General features: G+C 49.8%; 1 protein-coding gene across 1 annotated transcript in view; it reads right to left on the bottom strand.

Moving 5' to 3' along the window:
* Nucleotides 1–19,759, bottom strand: part of LGALS2 (galectin 2) — a 51,517-nt gene that overhangs the window by 1,818 nt on the left and 29,940 nt on the right. Inside the window, exon 3 of the mRNA XM_063938811.1 lies at nt 69–228. Within this exon, the coding sequence (XP_063794881.1) occupies nt 69–228 (160 nt within the window). The remainder of the gene's footprint in view (nt 1–68; nt 229–19,759) is intronic.

Genomic DNA, 19,759 nt, shown 5'->3' with positions numbered 1-19,759 from the left:
GACTAATATGCTTGCTATCAACATGCTTGTCTTCTGGCATGAGATATCTATAATCTCCTCATACTGACCTTGGCATCTGTGCCCGGTGTAAAGCACATGTGCCCACTCCTCTGTTCTGATTCCCAGCTGTTGCTGCGCTTGGAGTTGCACACAATTGCCTTTTCATTAAGGCGAGGGTTAAAATGAAGCCCTACATCATTGGAACTGCGGCCCAGGTTGAAGGAGAAGCTGCGTGGGCAAAGCAGGAGTTAAGTGATAGATTAGACGTTATACTGACAGAAGAATATACACTATACAGTATACAGCCATAAGTAGGACATATTTCATGGTTTTCTAAGGCAATTGCTTTTTCTGCCACTGGAAATCAATCAGTAATTTGTAAAGCTTGTTTCTCTAGAGTTTGGACTTCTTATATACCTACAGTATATACAGGAGCTTAATTATCACTGTGGCAACCCAGGCAGCTCCTATGAGGTCTGACATGGAGGGAGGGCACATTGATGCGGGTTTATCTGCACTGCAGGACACTGATCTGCTGTTTTGAGCATCAGTACTTATACATATGAGAACTGTTTAGGTTTTTAGTTCCACTAAGATGGAACCGAAGTCCAAATGGTGATACATTGTAGAGGACCCCTGGAGCTGAAAGTAGATACTCATTGCACTACAATAAAACTGTGGCAGGGCATTTTGGGATGTGCAGTTTCTTAATAGCAGGAGAGCCGCAGGTTGGCCAGGCCTGGATCAATCTGTGTCTCAGATCACATTAATATATTGAAATGTCTGGCCGGCTATGTTAGCAATTCAGGGGTAGCATGGACAAACAACGGGCGAGTGCTCAAATGAGCATGAGCAAGTATAGATTCCTAGCGGTGTAAAACGAATGAGTCTCAACACAGGAATTTGTTGGGCTAATTAGGCTAGGGAGCTTGGCCAATTGGGTTTAAGGGAGTGGTTTAGGGTGGGAGCTGAGGACTTGTTAGGCAGTTTGTTAGATAGGGCCTGCATCTTTTTTCCTGGGTTCCCCGCCCTCCCGCTCTTATTCAGTATCCCTAACATTTTTTCTTTTCTTCGTCACTCTGTTGGGGTTTGTCAACCTATCCGTGGCAGGAAAGAATGGCAGTCTAATGGCAATTGTGCTGCTTTATGGAGGTGCGCTCTCTTCTGGGAGTCAGGGGCCCTGGCTGTCTGGCCGGTCGTATTATGATGAGTTTAGGGGGAGAGATGGGGCCTCAACAGTTATTGATGAATTGCCAATTGGATTACTTAAAGGCATGTTGTGGACATGGGAATGGGATCAGCGTTCAGACGTAATGTCGCTGATAGACTGGTCGTTCTTTCTTTCTGCCAGCATGCTTATTTAAAGTGTTATTAAATAAATACGGTTGACCGATTTTAATGGCATTTTAGTTGTCTGTGTCGTTATTTCTAGATAAGTTAGAATTTAGGGCATAATTCAGACCTTAGATTTGGGTGGGTTATTTTGTTTCTGTGCAGGGTAAATACTGGCTGTTTTATTTTTACACTGTAATTTAGATTTCAGTTTGAACACACCCCACCCAAATCTAACTCTCTCTGCACATGTTATATCTCCCCCACCTGTAGTGCTCATGGTTTTGCCCATTAGAGAACAAATTAGCTGCTGCGATCAGGTCTGAATTAGGCCCTTAGGCCCTCATTCCGAGTTGATCGCTAGCTGCCGTTGTTCGCTGCATAGCAATCATTTAAAAAAACGGCAAAACTACGCATGCGTATGGGCCACAATGCACACGCGTGGCGTATGGTTACAAAGAGCATCGTTGTTTAGCACTGCTTCTAGTGACGGTTCCATTTGCACAAATGATCGCAAGGAGATTTACAGGCACTGGGAGTTTAGATAAGCTGAAGGCTGCATAAGCCTGAGGCCATATAAGAGATCCACTTTTTGTGATTGGTTGTTAAATGACTAAGCAGTTGCTAGGCAGATCAGTTTTCCCTGTTGGTTTTTTCCTATTGGATTGGAAGGTTGTGCATCAAGCTTAATAGGAGGGTCTTAGGATAGTATATAGGTGGGGGCCATTTTCCTAGACTTCCTCTTGCCATGCATTTTATGGCCCAGGAAGGTAAAGTACATTGGCACTGTAATTTCATTGCTGTTTTTTCCTTTGTATATTAGCTTTTCTGTTCTGCTCCCCTCCCCCCCCCCCCCTTCCCCCCCTTTTCTTTTCAGTGATTCTTCCTGTGACATTTTAGTATATTGTATTCATGGGTTACCCCTCTCCTCCTGGTTTGCCGAGCCCGCGCCGCTCCGCTCCCCCCACCCGCCTCGTGGAGGTCGTGGGCGCCCCCCGCTCCCATTCCCGCAGTGCGGCCCCTAGGAGACTCCTTTCGGCGTCGGCTGGCGCGCGGCAGGGTCGGGCCACGACTACCCGCTGCCCTGTCAGCGCGAGGCAGACGGCCAATGGCCGCTCTGCACGTGTTGCTGGGGCGAGCGGCTCGGCCGGGCCGCAGTCACCGGCGTCCCCGGCTGCTGCAGCTGCGTCTCCAGTTCCTTCACCCGGCGCGCTGGGCAGCGCCGGGTCTCCTCCGCCTTCCCCGACAGCGGCTCTGAGCGGCGGCTCGCGCGCCCACGTGGTGTCGAGCGGCCGCGGCAGGGCTGCGGAGGGCGAGGGGGGGTGGGAGGGCTGGGCCTACAGCGGGGAATATGAGTCTGGGGCAGCAGGGTGAGGTGCCCTCTGTCCCCAGTACGGTTTGTGGGGTACAGGTACCCCTGTCTGCGTAGGGGCCTGTAGTACCCAGTTAGGGAATGGGGTGCCGGGGCTGCTATCGGGGGTTTCAGGAGTGGGGGGCGTGGCTGGTGCTACCACAGCGCCCGCCCCTCCTGCGGTTGCATGTCTGGGGTTCCCGGGTGGGAGTCACTCATCGGGGGCCTTTTTGGCTGGGCCCCCGGTCGCCCGTTGCGCGGCTGCCCCTTGTCATCATCCCCGGTCGTCGGGCTCCAGGCGCCCCCTCACGGCCCACCGGGGGTGCTGCAGTTGGTGGCGACTCCGTCGTCCATCATGGCGGCTTACCACCTGCCCGGCCCTGCCCACTCGATGGACGCGCCTCAAGGTTTCGCTGGGGACCAATTTTTCCCCGGTGGCCTTCCTTGGCCTATTGCGCCGGCGTTCCCTGCAGCTGCCGGAGCTCCCTCCATGGGCCTGACGGTGGGGTCCATACCACAATTTTACCCTTACTTACGGCTCGGGCTCCGGCGTCCGGCCACGTGGTCGGTCGGCGGCCCCCCGGGTTATGTTTTCCCTCCCTGCCTTTTCGGGCTCGCAGCACGGTCCGCCCCTAGCTGTAGCCAATCAATTGGCGCATATTTTGCCGCCCCTTCCTGCCCCTCCACAGTCCCCCCCCGGTTTCGTCCGGATTTTCAGGGACGGGCGGTTGCATGCCGCATCCTTCTTGGCGGCCTGCTTACTTCATGGGGGGCGCTGCGGGGGTCAGGGCTGCCTTCCCCCACGCCGGCGGGTACCCCTCAGTTGGGGGTCCTCCCCCGCCGCTCCCCGCCGGCCCTCCGCCGCGGGGCGGCTGTACTTGGCCTCCTCCCCTGCATGCTCACCCCAATACCATTTATGCGCTGGTTTCCCCCGCGCCTGTTGTCCCTTCTGTTTCTCCCTCACAGGTGCAGGCCGGTTCCGGGGCTACGTCGCGTGGGGGACGAAGGTCGCAGAGGGACGCGGCAGCAACGGGGGAAGTTCGGCCACCAACGGAGTCGGGTGCAACGGACGACGCTGTTCCGGGTTCGTCTAACATGGGTGAGCATGCCCTTCCTTTACACAGTTCAGCTAGTTGTTCTTCCTCATCATCTAGCAGTGTTTCTTCAGGCTCCCCGCGGCGCCCGCGTAAATTAGCTAGACTCATCGCGCGGCGCATGGCAAAGGAATCACGGAAAAGGGGGGGAAGGACGTTGACATCTTCACCCTTAAGGATGAGATGCGGCAGGGTTTCGACGCAGCTAAGAAACCGGGCGGCATTGGGGGAAAATGCTTGCCGCAATTTTAACCAGTGGTTGCGAGGGTTTTTGGTTTACTGCTTGCTACACGGAATCGCGACCCGCGGAGTATCACAATTTAGTGATATAGTTGTTTTTAGTACATGACATGTACTTGAAATCCAAGGGTAATGCTTGGCGGGATTACGATGAGAAATTCCGTCGCAATCAGGATGGCAACCCCACCCTGCCCGCGGGGTTTAGGAATGTCAAGGTGTGGTTGGAGGTCATGCAGCAGGTTAAGCCCGCCCCGGACGTCACGGTCAAGAAGCCCGGGGCTCCGGGTTCCCGCTTGATAGGGAAAGGGAAGTGTTTTGCCTACAACGAGGGAAATTGCGTCAAGGGGGTGAATTGTCGTTTTCGCCACTCGTGCAGGTAGTGCGGGGCCAGTCACCCGGCCAATGATTAGACCTCGGCGGCAAGCGGGAAGTCCTCCGCCCCTGCCGAGACCAGGGGAATTGGCAAGTAAGGCCTTTTTCCCCAATTCGGGTTCCCGAGTTGCGGCGCTGGCTCAGCTTATACCCCGTCATTCCTCTTGGCGGGTTTTTTCTGCACGGTTTTGGTTTGCCCATTTCGGATTCGGTGCACGTGGTGGCGCGCCAGAATTTGAGATCGGCGCGCAAATTCCCGCAGGAGGTTAGGCGGAAGGTGGACGGGGAGATCGGCTTGGGGCGCATGTTGGGGCCCCACGCCTTTCCCCCACTGCCCTCCTCGTGCATTTCCCCAGGTAGGGTGGTGCCCAAGAAGGCTACGGGCAAGTCCCGCCTGATACAGCACTTGTTGCACCCTCCGGGCTTTTCGGTTAACGACGCTATTCCGCAGGCTATGTGCAGGGTACGTTATCAGTCTTTTGATGACGCTCTGCGCTTGGTGCGGGTTGTGGTCCGGGGGGCTTGTTGGCAAATTTGGACGTGGAGTCGGCTTTCCGGCTTTTTTCCACTGCATCCGGATTCCCTGCGGTTTCTGGGTTTCAAAATAGGGGGCGAGTTTTACGTGGGTCGGTGGCTCCTCATGGGTTGTTCGGCCTCCTGTGCCCACTTTGAGAGTGTTAGTACATTTTTGCATTGGTGCGTCCAGTCCGCCTCCGGTCAACGCGGGGTGGCTCACTACCTGGACGACTTTCTCTTTGTGGGCCTGGGGGGCAGTTCGATCGGTGGGGATATTCTGTTGGTAGCTAGATCCTTGTTCAAAGGCTAGGGGTGCCTGTCGCGCAAGACAAAGGCGAGGGCCCTTGCACTTGTCTTAGCTATTTAGGTATCGAAATTGACACGGTGGGGGGTTGCTGTCGCCTGCTCGAGGATAAAGTGCGTAAGCTTTTGGGTTTAATTACTGACTGTTTAGGCAAGCGCAGAGTCCGGCTTAGGCAGGTGCAGTCCTTGCTGGGTTCTCTCAATTTGGCGTGCAGGATTATCCCCATGGGTAGGATTTTCTGTCGCAAACTAGAGCGGGCCACGGCGGGGACGGTCCGGCAGAATCACACCGTGTACCTTTCCCGCGAGATCAGAGATGATTTGCGGATTTGGGTCTCTTTCCGGGTGTCCTTCAACAGGGAAGTTTTGTGGCCCGCGCCTTGTTGTTCCAGTAAGCAGCTGCATTGTTCACGTATGCCTCAGGCAGTCGAGTTTTAGGGCGCGTTTTTTGCTGGCGCATGGTGCGCTGCGGCTTGGCCGGCCTCGTGGGTAACGCGTGAGTTTACCAAGAAACCTCCTTTTGCTGGAATTGTTCCCGATCATAGTGGCGCTTGAATTATGGGCCGGCCAGTTCGCAAATAGGGACATGTGGTTTCGTTGCGGCAGCTTGGGGGTGGTACATGCGATTAATAATCAGCGTTCCTCCTCGCCGCAGGCTCTGAGGCTGCTACGGCATCTAGTGTAGTTTGCTTGCAGCGCAATATTAATTTCAGGGCCCGCCACGTGCCTGGAGTTGACAATGGAATTGCGGATGCATTGTCTCGGTTCCAGTTTGACAAATTCAGGACGTTGTTTCCGGGAGCGACGGCGGAGGGGTTACAGTGCCCACCTTCTGTCTGGCAGATGGTCGAGTCGGTTTAAAATGCTTTAGCCAGGTGTGCGCTGGCTCCTTCCACTCTCCGAGCGTATGATGCAGCCGGGCGGGATTGGTCGGTCTTTCAGAGTAGGTACGGGGTAGCAGGTGAGTCCTCGGCCGTCGCCCTGATGACCTTTGTTTGGGAACATTGCCAAAACGGTGGGGTCAAAAGCGACCATGGCATCTGCCCTTGCGGGCATTTCCTTTCACTCGCAGCTCCACGGGATGACGGACCCCACGGGGTCGTTTGTCCTTTCCAGAGCGCTGAAAGGTTGGGCCAGGTTGCGCCCAGCGCCTGCGGATTCACGTAGTCCCGTAACGTTGCAGCTCTAACGGATCTACTGCGGGTAGTGCCTCAAATTGCGTCCTCGGAATTCGAGGTCGCGTTGTTTGGTTGTGCGTATGCCCTGGCCTTTTTCGGGGCTTTTCGGGTGAGCGAGTTGGTGGCATGCAGCAAACGTCTCGGGTGTCGGGTTGGCTTTGCGAAAATGTGCGCTTGCAGGAGGGCCTGTTACTCTGTAGGATTGTGCGGTCCAAGACAGATCAAGCAGGTCGGGGTCGCTGGTTGTCCTTGGAGGCTCAGGAAGAACCGGGTGTTTGCCCGCTGCGGTTGACGCAGGAGTATGTACGGTTGAGGCCTCCTGGGGGCGACCAGTTGCTGGTGCACGCGCAGGTTGACCCTCTGACAAAATGTCAGTTTGCTGCTGTGTTCAAAAAAATGTTTGGCGGCAGTGGGCTTGCAGGGGGCGGACTTCGGTACCCATTCCTTGCGGATTGGGGCGGCTACTCATGCAGCGGCTACAAGTTCATCCCCTGTGGCTGTTCGGGAGCTGGGCCGTTGGAAGTCCGCCTCCTATAGGTCATATGTCCGTTTGTATAAGTTATAAGTGCGCCTGTTGCGCTAACCCAAAAACGTGTTTACTCATCGGTTTTTGAACGCTTACCGTTCAGGAATCGAGGGTGTGAAGTGAATTTTTAAAATTTTTCCTCCGAGGGGGCCTAATTTCAATTGGCTGTTCTCTTAAGGTCCACGGGAGGTTTTTTGATTTTTCTCCTTCACTTGGGTTTCTTTTCGTTCCGTTGTGTTTGTTGTATGTATTATGGCCCTCATTCCGAGTTGATCGGTCGCAAGGCGAATTTAGCAGAGTTACACACGCTAAGCCGCCGCCTACTGGGAGTGAATCTTAGCTTCTTAAAATTGCGACCGATGTATTCGCAATATTGCGATTACTAACTACTTAGCAGTTTCAGAGTAGCTCCAGACTTACTCTGCCTGTGCGATCAGTTCAGTGCTTGTCGTTCCTGGTTGACGTCACAAACACACCCAGCGTTCGCCCAGGCACTCCCACCGTTTCCCCGGCCACTCCTGCGTTTTTTACGGAAACGGTAGCGTTTTCAGCCACACGCCCCTGAAACGCCGTGTTTCCGCCCAGTAACACCCATTTCCTGTCAATCACATTACGATCGCCGGAGCGAAGAAAAAGCCGTGAGTAAAAATACTTTCTTCATAGTAAAGTTACTTGGCGCAGTCGCAGTGCGAACATTGCGCATGCGTACTAAGCGGATTTTCACTGCGATGCAATGAAAAAGAACGAGCGAACAACTCGGAATGAGGGCCTATGTTCATAATCGGATGTTAGGATATTTTCTTTTGCAGATATCATCAATTTTGGGCATTCCTATATTTTTTTTTTGGGCAACAAAGCGTCACATGGCACTTAGGGCGGATGAGGTTTTTGGGATCCAAGCAAGTGAGATGGTTAGGTGTTCTGGGCATGTTATGGGGTGATTTGTTGCGGGTCCTTTTTGCCCGGGAGTGCCGCTGGGGTCACCCCAGTTGTATTGTCATTCCTTGGGGTGGTAATGATATAGGTCGAGTTAAGGGCATAGATTTGGTTTGTCCGTTAAGGCGGATTTGGTGGCGGTCCGTTGTCACTGGCCAGGAATCTGCATTGTTTGGTCGGAAATGGTACCTCGTTTCCATTGGCGTGTTGCGGTGCGTTTCTCGGCGCTGGAGAAAGCACGCAAGAAGGTTAGTTCGGCAGGGTCTCTTTTTGTTAGGGCCATAGGTCAAGTGGCGATCAGGCATCCTCTACTGGTGCTAAGGAACAAGCGGTTTTACATGGAGGATGGGGTTCATCTTTCTCCGGAAAGGGTGCAATTTTTCCTGGAGGATATTTTTTGTCTGTTTCGGTAGAGCTATTTAGTTGTTCTTAGTTGGGTTACGGTTGCGGATGGCGGTGGCGGTTTGGTAAACCTTGGTGGCGGGAAGTCGCTACCAACCAGCTGTCACACAGGCATAAGTGGTCATTGTGGGGCTCCCTCTTTAGAAGGACGGCAGGTGTGTCCTTTTCTTGCGGTTGGACATTTAGACGTTCCCCTGCGGGAACCGAACGTTTGCCAGAGAAAGAGGGGTAAGGCCAGCACAATGCGGGTTATGCGGGAAGGAGGCGGGGTATGTGTACTCCCCTCCTTGGTTTGGTGGTTTTCATCTAGGTGACTGGTGCTGGTGTGTGGCAGCGACTTTCTGTTTGCCATCCTCCAAACTAAATTTAAGTCTATATCAAAATCAATTCTAATTCGATCACAATTATAGTTTAAAGAGTTGGTCAGCGGTTAATAAACATCGTCTGACCTTTAACTCCAGCTACTGTGTCCGTGTCTTTATTTCAGTGTGTGGTGTGGTTTAATTTAGTGATAAGCTAGCTTAAAGAAAAGGTTTATGTAATCACAATAAAGTTATGAGCGCCTTAGATAAGCTGAAGGCTGCATAAGCCTGAGGCCATATAAGAGATCCACTTTTTGTGATTGGTTGTTAAATGACTAAGCAGTTGCTAGGCAGATCAGTTTTCCCTGTTGGTTTTTTCCTATTGGATTGGAAGGTTGTGCATCAAGCTTAATAGGAGGGTCTTAGGATAGTATATAGGTGGGGGCCATTTTCCTAGACTTCCTCTTGCCATGCATTTTATGCCCGCCCGCCCTCCCGGATTTCAGCTACGGTTTGTTGATTTTTATAGTTGGCTATTTGAAAGCCAGATTGGCGGGAAGTCGCTACCAACCAGCTGTCACACAGGCATAAGTGGTCATTGTGGGGCTCCCTCTTTAGAAGGACGGCAGGTGTGTCCTTTTCTTGCGGTTGGACATTTAGACGTTCCCCTGCGGGAACCGAACGTTTGCCAGAGAAAGAGGGGTAAGGCCAGCACAATGCGGGTTATGCGGGAAGGAGGCGGGGTATGTGTACTCCCCTCCTTGGTTTGGTGGTTTTCATCTAGGTGACTGGTGCTGGTGTGTGGCAGCGACTTTCTGTTTGCCATCCTCCAAACTAAATTTAAGTCTATATCAAAATCAATTCTAATTCGATCACAATTATAGTTTAAAGAGTTGGTCAGCGGTTAATAAACATCGTCTGACCTTTAACTCCAGCTACTGTGTCCGTGTCTTTATTTCAGTGTGTGGTGTGGTTTAATTTAGTAATAAGCTAGCTTAAAGAAAAGGTTTATGTAATCACAATAAAGTTATGAGTAGAGATGAGCGGGTTCGGTTTCTCTGAATCCGAACCCGCCAGAACTTCATGTTTTTTTTCACGGGTCCGAGCGACTCGGATCTTCCCGCCTTGCTCGGTTAACCCGAGCGCGCCCGAACGTCATCATGACGCTGTCGGATTCTCGCGAGACTCGGATTCTATATAAGGAGCCGCGCGTCGCCGCCATTTTCACACGTGCATTGAGATTGATAGGGAGAGGACGTGGCTGGCGTCCTCTCCATTTAGATTATAAGAGACTGAGAGAGATTTACTGGAGCTGACTAGGAGGAGTACTGTTACTGTAGAAGTGTAGAGACTGAGTGGAGAGAGTTTACTAGTGAGGACAGTGCAGTTTACTTTATAATCCGTTCTCTGCCTGAAAAAAGCGATACACAGCACACAGTGACTCAGTCACATACCATATCTGTGTGCACTGCTCAGGCTCAGGCCAGTGTGCTGCATCATCTATTATCTATATATAATATTATATATATCTGTCTGACTGCTCAGCTCACACAGCTTATAATTGTGGGGGAGACTGGGGAGCACTACTGCAGTGCCAGTTATAGGTTATAGCAGGAGCCAGGAGTACATAATATATTATATAGTGAGTGACCACCAGACACACAGTGCAGTTTATTTAATATATCCGTTCTCTGCCTGAAAAAAGCGATACACACAGTGACTCAGTCAGTCACATACCATATCTGTGTGCACTGCTCAGGCTCAGGCCAGTGTGCTGCATCATCTATATATATTATATATCTGTCTGACTGCTCAGCTCACACAGCTTATAATTGTGGGGGAGACTGGGGAGCACTACTGCAGTGCCAGTTATAGGTTATAGCAGGAGCCAGGAGTACATAATATTATATTAAAATTAAACAGTGCACACTTTTGCTGCAGGAGTGCCACTGCCAGTGTGACTAGTGACCAGTGACCTGACCACCAGTATATATAATATTAGTAGTATACTATCTCTTTATCAACCAGTCTATATTAGCAGCAGACACAGTACAGTGCGGTAGTTCACGGCTGTGGCTACCTCTGTGTCGGCACTCGGCAGCCCGTCCATAATTGTATATACCACCTAACCGTGGTTTTTTTTTCTTTCTTTATACATACATACTAGTTACGAGTATACTATCTCTTTATCAACCAGTCTATATTAGCAGCAGACACAGTACAGTGCGGTAGTTCACGGCTGTGGCTACCTCTGTGTTGGCACTCGGCAGCCCGTCCATAATTGTATATACCACCTAACCGTGGTTTTTTTTTCTTTCTTTATACATACATACTAGTTACGAGTATACTATCTCTTTATCAACCAGTCTATATATTAGCAGCAGACACAGTACAGTGCGGTAGTTCATGGCTGTGGCTACCTCTGTGTCGGCACTCGGCAGCCCGTCCATAATTGTATATACCACCTAACCGTGGTTTTTTTTTCTTTCTTTATACATACATACTAGTTACGAGTATACTATCTCTTTATCAACCAGTCTATATTAGCAGCAGACACAGTACAGTGCGGTAGTTCACGGCTGTGGCTACCTCTGTGTCGGCACTCGGCAGCCCGTCCATAATTGTATATACCACCTAACCGTGGTTTTTTTTTCTTTCTTTATACATACATACTAGTTACGAGTATACTATCTCTTTATCAACCAGTCTATATATTAGCAGCAGACACAGTACAGTGCGGTAGTTCATGGCTGTGGCTACCTCTGTGTCGGCACTCGGCAGCCCGTCCATAATTGTATATACCACCTAACCGTGGTTTTTTTTTCTTTCTTTATACATACATACTAGTTACGAGTATACTATCTCTTTATCAACCAGTCTATATATTAGCAGCAGACACAGTACAGTGCGGTAGTTCACGGCTGTGGCTACCTCTGTGTCGGCACTCGGCAGCCCGTCCATAATTGTATATACCACCTAACCGTGGTTTTTTTTTCTTTCTTTATACATACATACTAGTTACGAGTATACTATCTCTTTATCAACCAGTCTATATATTAGCAGCAGACACAGTACAGTGCGGTAGTTCACGGCTGTGGCTACCTCTGTGTCGGCACTCGGCAGCCCGTCCATAATTGTATATACCACCTAACCGTGTTTTTTTTTTCTTTCTTTATACATACATACTAGTTACGAGTATACTATCTCTTTATCAACCAGTCTATATATTAGCAGCAGACACAGTACAGTGCGGTAGTTCACGGCTGTGGCTACCTCTGTGTCGGCACTCGGCAGCCCGTCCATAATTGTATATACCACCTAACCGTGGTTTTTTTTTCTTTCTTTATACATACATACTAGTTACGAGTATACTATCTCTTTATCAACCAGTCTATATATTAGCAGCAGACACAGTACAGTGCGGTAGTTCACGGCTGTGGCTACCTCTGTGTCGGCACTCGGCAGCCCGTCCATAATTGTATATACCACCTAACCGTGGTTTTTTTTTCTTTCTTTATACATACATACTAGTTACGAGTATACTATCTCTTTATCAACCAGTCTATATATTATCAGCAGACACAGTACAGTGCGGTAGTTCACGGCTGTGGCTACCTCTGTGTCGGCACTCGGCAGCCCGTCCATAATTGTATATACCACCTAACCGTGGTTTTTTTTTCTTTCTTTATACATACATACTAGTTACGAGTATACTATCTCTTTATCAACCAGTCTATATATTAGCAGCAGACACAGTACAGTGCGGTAGTTCACGGCTGTGGCTACCTCTGTGTCGGCACTCGGCAGCCCGTCCATAATTGTATACTAGTATCCAATCCATCCATCTCCATTGTTTACCTGAGGTGCCTTTTAGTTGTGCCTATTAAAATATGGAGAACAAAAATGTTGAGGTTCCAAAATTAGGGAAAGATCAAGATCCACTTCCACCTCGTGCTGAAGCTGCTGCCACTAGTCATGGCCGAGACGATGAAATGCCAGCAACGTCGTCTGCCAAGGCCGATGCCCAATGTCATAGTACAGAGCATGTCAAATCCAAAACACCAAATATCAGTAAAAAAAGGACTCCAAAACCTAAAATAAAATTGTCGGAGGAGAAGCGTAAACTTGCCAATATGCCATTTACCACACGGAGTGGCAAGGAACGGCTGAGGCCCTGGCCTATGTTCATGGCTAGTGGTTCAGCTTCACATGAGGATGGAAGCACTCAGCCTCTCGCTAGAAAAATGAAAAGACTCAAGCTGGCAAAAGCAGCACAGCAAAGAACTGTGCATTCTTCGAAATCCCAAATCCACAAGGAGAGTCCAATTGTGTCGGTTGCGATGCCTGACCTTCCCAACACTGGACGTGAAGAGCATGCGCCTTCCACCATTTGCACGCCCCCTGCAAGTGCTGGAAGGAGCACCCGCAGTCCAGTTCCTGATAGTCAGATTGAAGATGTCAGTGTTGAAGTACACCAGGATGAGGAGGATATGGGTGTTGCTGGCGCTGGGGAGGAAATTGACCAGGAGGATTCTGATGGTGAGGTGGTTTGTTTAAGTCAGGCACCCGGGGAGACACCTGTTGTCCGTGGGAGGAATATGGCCGTTGACATGCCAGGTGAAAATACCAAAAAAATCAGCTCTTCGGTGTGGTGGTATTTCACCAGAAATGCGGACAACAGGTGTCAAGCCGTGTGTTCCCTTTGTCAAGCTGTAATAAGTAGGGGTAAGGACGTTAACCACCTCGGAACATCCTCCCTTATACGTCACCTGCAGCGCATTCATAATAAGTCAGTGACAAGTTCAAAAACTTTGGGTGACAGCGGAAGCAGTCCACTGACCAGTAAATCCCTTCCTCTTGTAACCAAGCTCACGCAAACCACCCCACCATCTCCCTCAGTGTCAATTTCCTCCTTCCCCAGGAATGCCAATAGTCCTGCAGGCCATGTCACTGGCAATTCTGACGAGTCCTCTCCTGCCTGGGATTCCTCCGATGCATCCTTGCGTGTAACGCCTACTGCTGCTGGCGCTGCTGTTGTTGCCGCTGGGAGTCGATGGTCATCCCAGAGGGGAAGTCGTAAGCCCACTTGTACTACTTCCAGTAAGCAATTGACTGTTCAACAGTCCTTTGCGAGGAAGATGAAATATCACAGCAGTCATCCTACTGCAAAGCGGATAACTGAGTCCTTGACAACTATGTTGGTGTTAGACGTGCGTCCGGTATCCGCCGTTAGTTCACAGGGAACTAGACAATTTATTGAGGCAGTGTGCCCCCGTTACCAAATACCATCTAGGTTCCACTTCTCTAGGCAGGCGATACCGAGAATGTACACGGACGTCAGAAAAAGACTCACCAGTGTCCTAAAAAATGCAGTTGTACCCAATGTCCACTTAACCACGGACATGTGGACAAGTGGAGCAGGGCAGGGTCAGGACTATATGACTGTGACAGCCCACTGGGTAGATGTATGGACTCCCGCCGCAAGAACAGCAGCGGCGGCACCAGTAGCAGCATCTCGCAAACGCCAACTCTTTCCTAGGCAGGCTACGCTTTGTATCACCGCTTTCCAGAATACGCACACAGCTGAAAACCTCTTACGGCAACTGAGGAAGATCATCGCGGAATGGCTTACCCCAATTGGACTCTCCTGTGGATTTGTGGCATCGGACAACGCCAGCAATATTGTGTATGCATTAAATATGGGCAAATTCCAGCACGTCCCATGTTTTGCACATACCTTGAATTTGGTGGTGCAGAATTTTTTAAAAAACGACAGGGGCGTGCAAGAGATGCTGTCGGTGGCCAGAAAAATTGCGGGACACTTTCGGCGTACAGGCACCACGTACAGAAGACTGGAGCACCACCAAAAACTACTGAACCTGCCCTGCCATCATCTGAAGCAAGAAGTGGTAACGAGGTGGAATTCAACCCTCTATATGCTTCAGAGGTTGGAGGAGCAGCAAAAGGCCATTCAAGCCTATACAATTGAGCACGATATAGGAGGTGGAATGCACCTGTCTCAAGTGCAGTGGAGAATGATTTCAACGTTGTGCAAGGTTCTGATGCCCTTTGAACTTGCCACACGTGAAGTCAGTTCAGACACTGCCAGCCTGAGTCAGGTCATTCCCCTCATCAGGCTTTTGCAGAAGAAGCTGGAGGCATTGAAGAAGGAGCTAAAAGGGAGCGATTCCGCTAGGCATGTGGGACTTGTGGATGCAGCCCTTAATTCGCTTAACAAGGATTCACGGGTGGTCAATCTGTTGAAATCAGAGCACTACATTTTGGCCACCGTGCTCGATCCTAGATTTAAAGCCTACCTTGGATCTCTCTTTCCGGCAGACACAGGTCTGCTGGGGTTGAAAGACCTGCTGGTGACAAAATTGTCAAGTCAAGCGGAACGCGACCTGTCAACATCTCCTCCTTCACATTCTCCCGCAACTGGGGGTGCGAGGAAAAGGCTCAGAATTCCGAGCCCACCCGCTGGCGGTGATGCAGGGCAGTCTGGAGCGACTGCTGATGCTGACATCTGGTCCGGACTGAAGGACCTGACAACGATTACGGACATGTCGTCTACTGTCACTGCATATGATTCTCTCAACATTGATAGAATGGTGGAGGATTATATGAGTGACCGCATCCAAGTAGGCACGTCACACAGTCCGTACTTATACTGGCAGGAAAAAGAGGCAATTTGGAGGCCCTTGCACAAACTGGCTTTATTCTACCTAAGTTGCCCTCCCACAAGTGTGTACTCCGAAAGAGTGTTTAGTGCCGCCGCTCACCTTGTCAGCAATCGGCGTACGAGGTTACATCCAGAAAATGTGGAGAAGATGATGTTCATTAAAATGAATTATAATCAATTCCTCCGCGGAGACATTGACCAGCAGCAATTGCCTCCACAAAGTACACAGGGAGCTGAGATGGTGGATTCCAGTGGGGACGAATTAATAATCTGTGAGGAGGGGGATGTACACGGTGATATATCGGAGGGTGAAGATGAGGTGGACATCTTGCCTCTGTAGAGCCAGTTTGTGCAAGGAGAGATTAATTGCTTCTTTTTTGGGGGGGGTCCAAACCAACCCGTCATATCAGTCACAGTCGTGTGGCAGACCCTGTCACTGAAATGATGGGTTGGTTAAAGTGTGCATGTCCTGTTTTGTTTATACAACATAAGGGTGGGTGGGAGGGCCCAAGGACAATTCCATCTTGCACCTCTTTTTTCTTTTCTTTTTCTTTGCATCATGTGCTGATTGGGGAGGGTTTTTTGGAAGGGACATCCTGCGTGACACTGCAGTGCCACTCCTAGATGGGCCCGGTGTTTGTGTCGGCCACTAGGGTCGCTAATCTTACTCACACAGCTACCTCATTGCGCCTCTTTTTTTCTTTGCGTCATGTGCTGTTTGGGGAGGGTTTTTTGGAAGGGACATCCTGCGTGACACTGCAGTGCCACTCCTAGATGGGCCCGGTGTTTGTGTCGGCCACTAGGGTCGCTAATCTTACTCACACAGCTACCTCATTGCGCCTCTTTTTTTCTTTGCGTCATGTGCTGTTTGGGGAGGGTTTTTTGGAAGGGCCATCCTGCGTGACACTGCAGTGCCACTCCTAGATGGGCCCGGTGTTTGTGTCGGCCACTAGGGTCGCTAATCTTACTCACACAGCTACCTCATTGCGCCTCTTTTTTTCTTTGTGTCATGTGCTGTTTGGGGAGGGTTTTTTGGAAGGGACATCCTGCGTGACACTGCAGTGCCACTCCTAGATGGGCCCGGTGTTTGTGTCGGCCACTAGGGTCGCTTATCTTACTCACACAGCGACCTCGGTGCAAATTTTAGGACTAAAAATAATATTGTGAGGTGTGAGGTATTCAGAATAGACTGAAAATGAGTGTAAATTATGGTTTTTGAGGTTAATAATACTTTGGGATCAAAATGACCCCCAAATTCTATGATTTAAGCTGTTTTTTAGTGTTTTTTGAAAAAAACACCCGAATCCAAAACACACCCGAATCCGACAAAAAAAATTCGGTGAGGTTTTGCCAAAACGCGTTCGAACCCAAAACACGGCCGCGGAACCGAACCCAAAACCAAAACACAAAACCCGAAAAATTTCAGGCGCTCATCTCTAGTTATGAGCGCCTTATGGGTGTTAACTGATCGTTTTCTGGGAGTGTTTGGAAAAAAGCAGGTGTGTATCTGACGTCAATTCCGGGACTTTCGCAGCAGCAATCATCGCACAGAATAAGTAACTACAGGGCTGGTCTTGTTTTTCACAAAATGTTTTTGTACCGCTCGGCTGCACAGGCGTTTGCACTCTTGCAAAGCGAAAATACACTCCCCGTGGGCAGCGACTATGCATTTGCATGGCTACTAAAAGTAGCTAGCGATCAATCAACTCGGAATGAGGGTCTTAGTCATTAGCAAATAAGGTGCACTGTGTGGGGTTACACTTGGTCTCACATCTGCCGATAGGAAGTTTATATGTTGGACATATTTAGTAAAGATTATAGACAGCATGAACTGTACCTGTAAATGGCACAAATGAACTGTCATTTCTCGAAAATAGAGCTAATTTCTTATCATTCAGGTTTTATTTGTTGCAATAGTCTAGTGTCAGTGTATGACTGATATGTTGCAATACAGTGGATCATGTTACATCTGTGTCAGCATACTGTACGTGTCAGCACCAGAACTGTTGGTTCCCTTTGATATACAGAATCTTATGTTCGCCAGTGGTGGTGTCATATAATTTACTGTACTTACAGGTACAATTCAAATGAGTTTTATTGACTGTAGAGTGTAAAGCTGTGTATTGGCAGATGTTATAATTTCATGTAGTAAACAAGTGTTTAGGTATTCCTCATATAAACCCTTTTATGGGCATTTCCCAGGGCCGCCATCAGGGGGGTGCTGGGGGCACAGCTGTCCCAGGCCTGGCCTCTCTGTCAGAGAGGGGAGGGCCCGGGATGCTCTTGTAGCCCCCTGTCTGCCTGCTACCGTCCCTGCCGTTCCGCTGTCCTGCTGCTTTCCTCATCCCTCCAGCAGCTCTGTATTGAAAACGTCCCTCCAAAAATGGCCACAACCACAGAGGAGACAGTTATTCAAGATACTAGAGGAGCCCTCTAGTATCTTTAATAACTGTCTCCTCTGAGGCGGCGGCCATTTTGAGAAGGACGTTTTCAATACAGAGGTACAGGAGGACGGAGGACAGCAGTAGAATGGCAGGGATGGAGGCGGGCGGCCAGGCAGCGCAGCAATGAGGGAGGGGGGTGGGGTGGGTGAGGAAGCCCCATGACAACGAGCAGGTCCTTGTGTGGCCATGATATGGTGACTGTGGGTGCATAATATGGTGACAGGGGGATTACTGTGTGGGGCATTATATGGTGACGGGCATTACTGTGGGGGCTTAATATGGTGTAAGGAGCATAATATGGTGATGCTCCGTGAGTGCATAGAAATTTTATTTTTGATTTTGTTTAAATATATATTTATTATTATGTAACTTTTTTTTTCCGAGAGGGGAGAGGGGGGCCCCTGACTATTTTGTTAGTCCCGGGCCCCACGATTTCTGATGGCAGCCCTGGCATTTCCCTCTCTGACTCCAAATATTACCGGATTACACGCATCCACCGTCTGTACTGGCAACTCAGCAGCTCCATTTATTACACTAGTTTGTTAGTGCTGACGGCTCATTTGTCTTCCTGCGGCTGCATCCTTTAATGTGCAGAGCTGCATAAAATGTTGGCACTTTATAAAGGAGAATAATGACTATCCACTGACTATGAATATAGATATGTTTTTTACCAAGCATCTGATATATAAATACTTTTGGTGCTCACAAGTGAACTCTCTTCCTGTCTGTCTCCCACAACATTTACTACTGGCAGGAGATGTCACAGGGCCTGATTCTGAGATGGGAGTAAAGCTGGGTACACACTGGCCGATATATTGGCCATTCAATCGAACGGCCGATATATTGCAAGCCTATCAGCGTGTGGTTCTTCAGATATATCAGTGCATTTGGCTATGTGCATAGCCAGATTAAGGGGGAGTTGGGACCCATAGCAGGAGCACACTGACATCACTAGCACTCACTCTTGTGCAGCAGTAACACCATGCAGTCAGAATACAAGCAGGACAGTATACATTACAGGCAGGGCCAGTTCCGGGGCTTCTGGCGGCCCGGGCGGCATTAGAGGCGTGGCTTCATACAGGGTGTGTGGTCAGTTACGCCCCCTGTACTGTTGTAGGATGTGCGGTGCGCGATGACGTCATCGCGCACCGCACAGCAAAGGTCCTCTCCACGAAGGTAAACTAGACGCTAAGCGTCTAGTTCCCTTCGTGGAGAGGACCTTTGCTGTGCGGCGCGCGATGACGTCAACGCGCACCGCACATCATTACAGTGAAGGTCCTCTCCAGGAAGGGAAATTAGACGCGTAGCGTCTAGTTTCCCTTCACAGCGGGCAGCCCCTACGCGTCTAGTTACCCTTCACAACGGACAGCGGGCCGCGGCAGCGGGGGGCACCACAGCAGCAGCGGATCTTGCCATGGTGCGGCACCCTCCGGATGGCGCCGGCGCCCTCCGGAAGATGGCGCCGGCGCCCTCCGGAAGGCGGCGCCCCGGGCAAAAGTCCTGCTTGCCCGTGGCAAGATCCGCTACTGATTACAGGCAGAGACAAAGGAGTATCAGGTGTCATGAGCTACTGTACTAATGGAGCTTCCCGACCAGATTAGAGATAGGAGGAGGGAGAGCGCTGTAAGTGACCCAGAGATCCCAGCTTCTCTTCCTCCCTGACTGGGTGTATGGGTCCTCTATAATCTGTTATCTAATGAGAGCATTTGGGTCTAGAGAGACACACACATAAAGAGTCCTCCTGAGTCCTGTACCAGTGTGTAAGTAGTACAGAGGCTGCTGCTATTCTTGCATGTGACAAGATCAATTATAGACTTTATATTTTTATGTGCATTTTAAGGTTGTTTTAGTTGTCTTTGTTCCACTACAAGAAAACTTTATAAAATAGTTGTCTGGCAATTAGATGGAACTATAAACACTACCCATACATTATTAAACAATTAGTTTAAATGTAATATACACCATTGGTTTAAAGTTAATATACACAATCCAGACATCCCAATATGACCCATTCCAGGAGGGACAAAATGCTCTACCTGGACTTCCTTCTTATTTTATGATTGCAATCACCTCTGTTGAAA

This window comes from Pseudophryne corroboree, chromosome 9 (genome assembly GCF_028390025.1).
Source record: "Pseudophryne corroboree isolate aPseCor3 chromosome 9, aPseCor3.hap2, whole genome shotgun sequence".
In the NCBI taxonomy this organism is placed as follows: Eukaryota; Metazoa; Chordata; class Amphibia; order Anura; family Myobatrachidae; genus Pseudophryne; species Pseudophryne corroboree.
The sequence above is the reverse complement of the archived record's forward strand: the minus strand, read 5'-3'. Positions and strand labels throughout refer to the sequence as shown.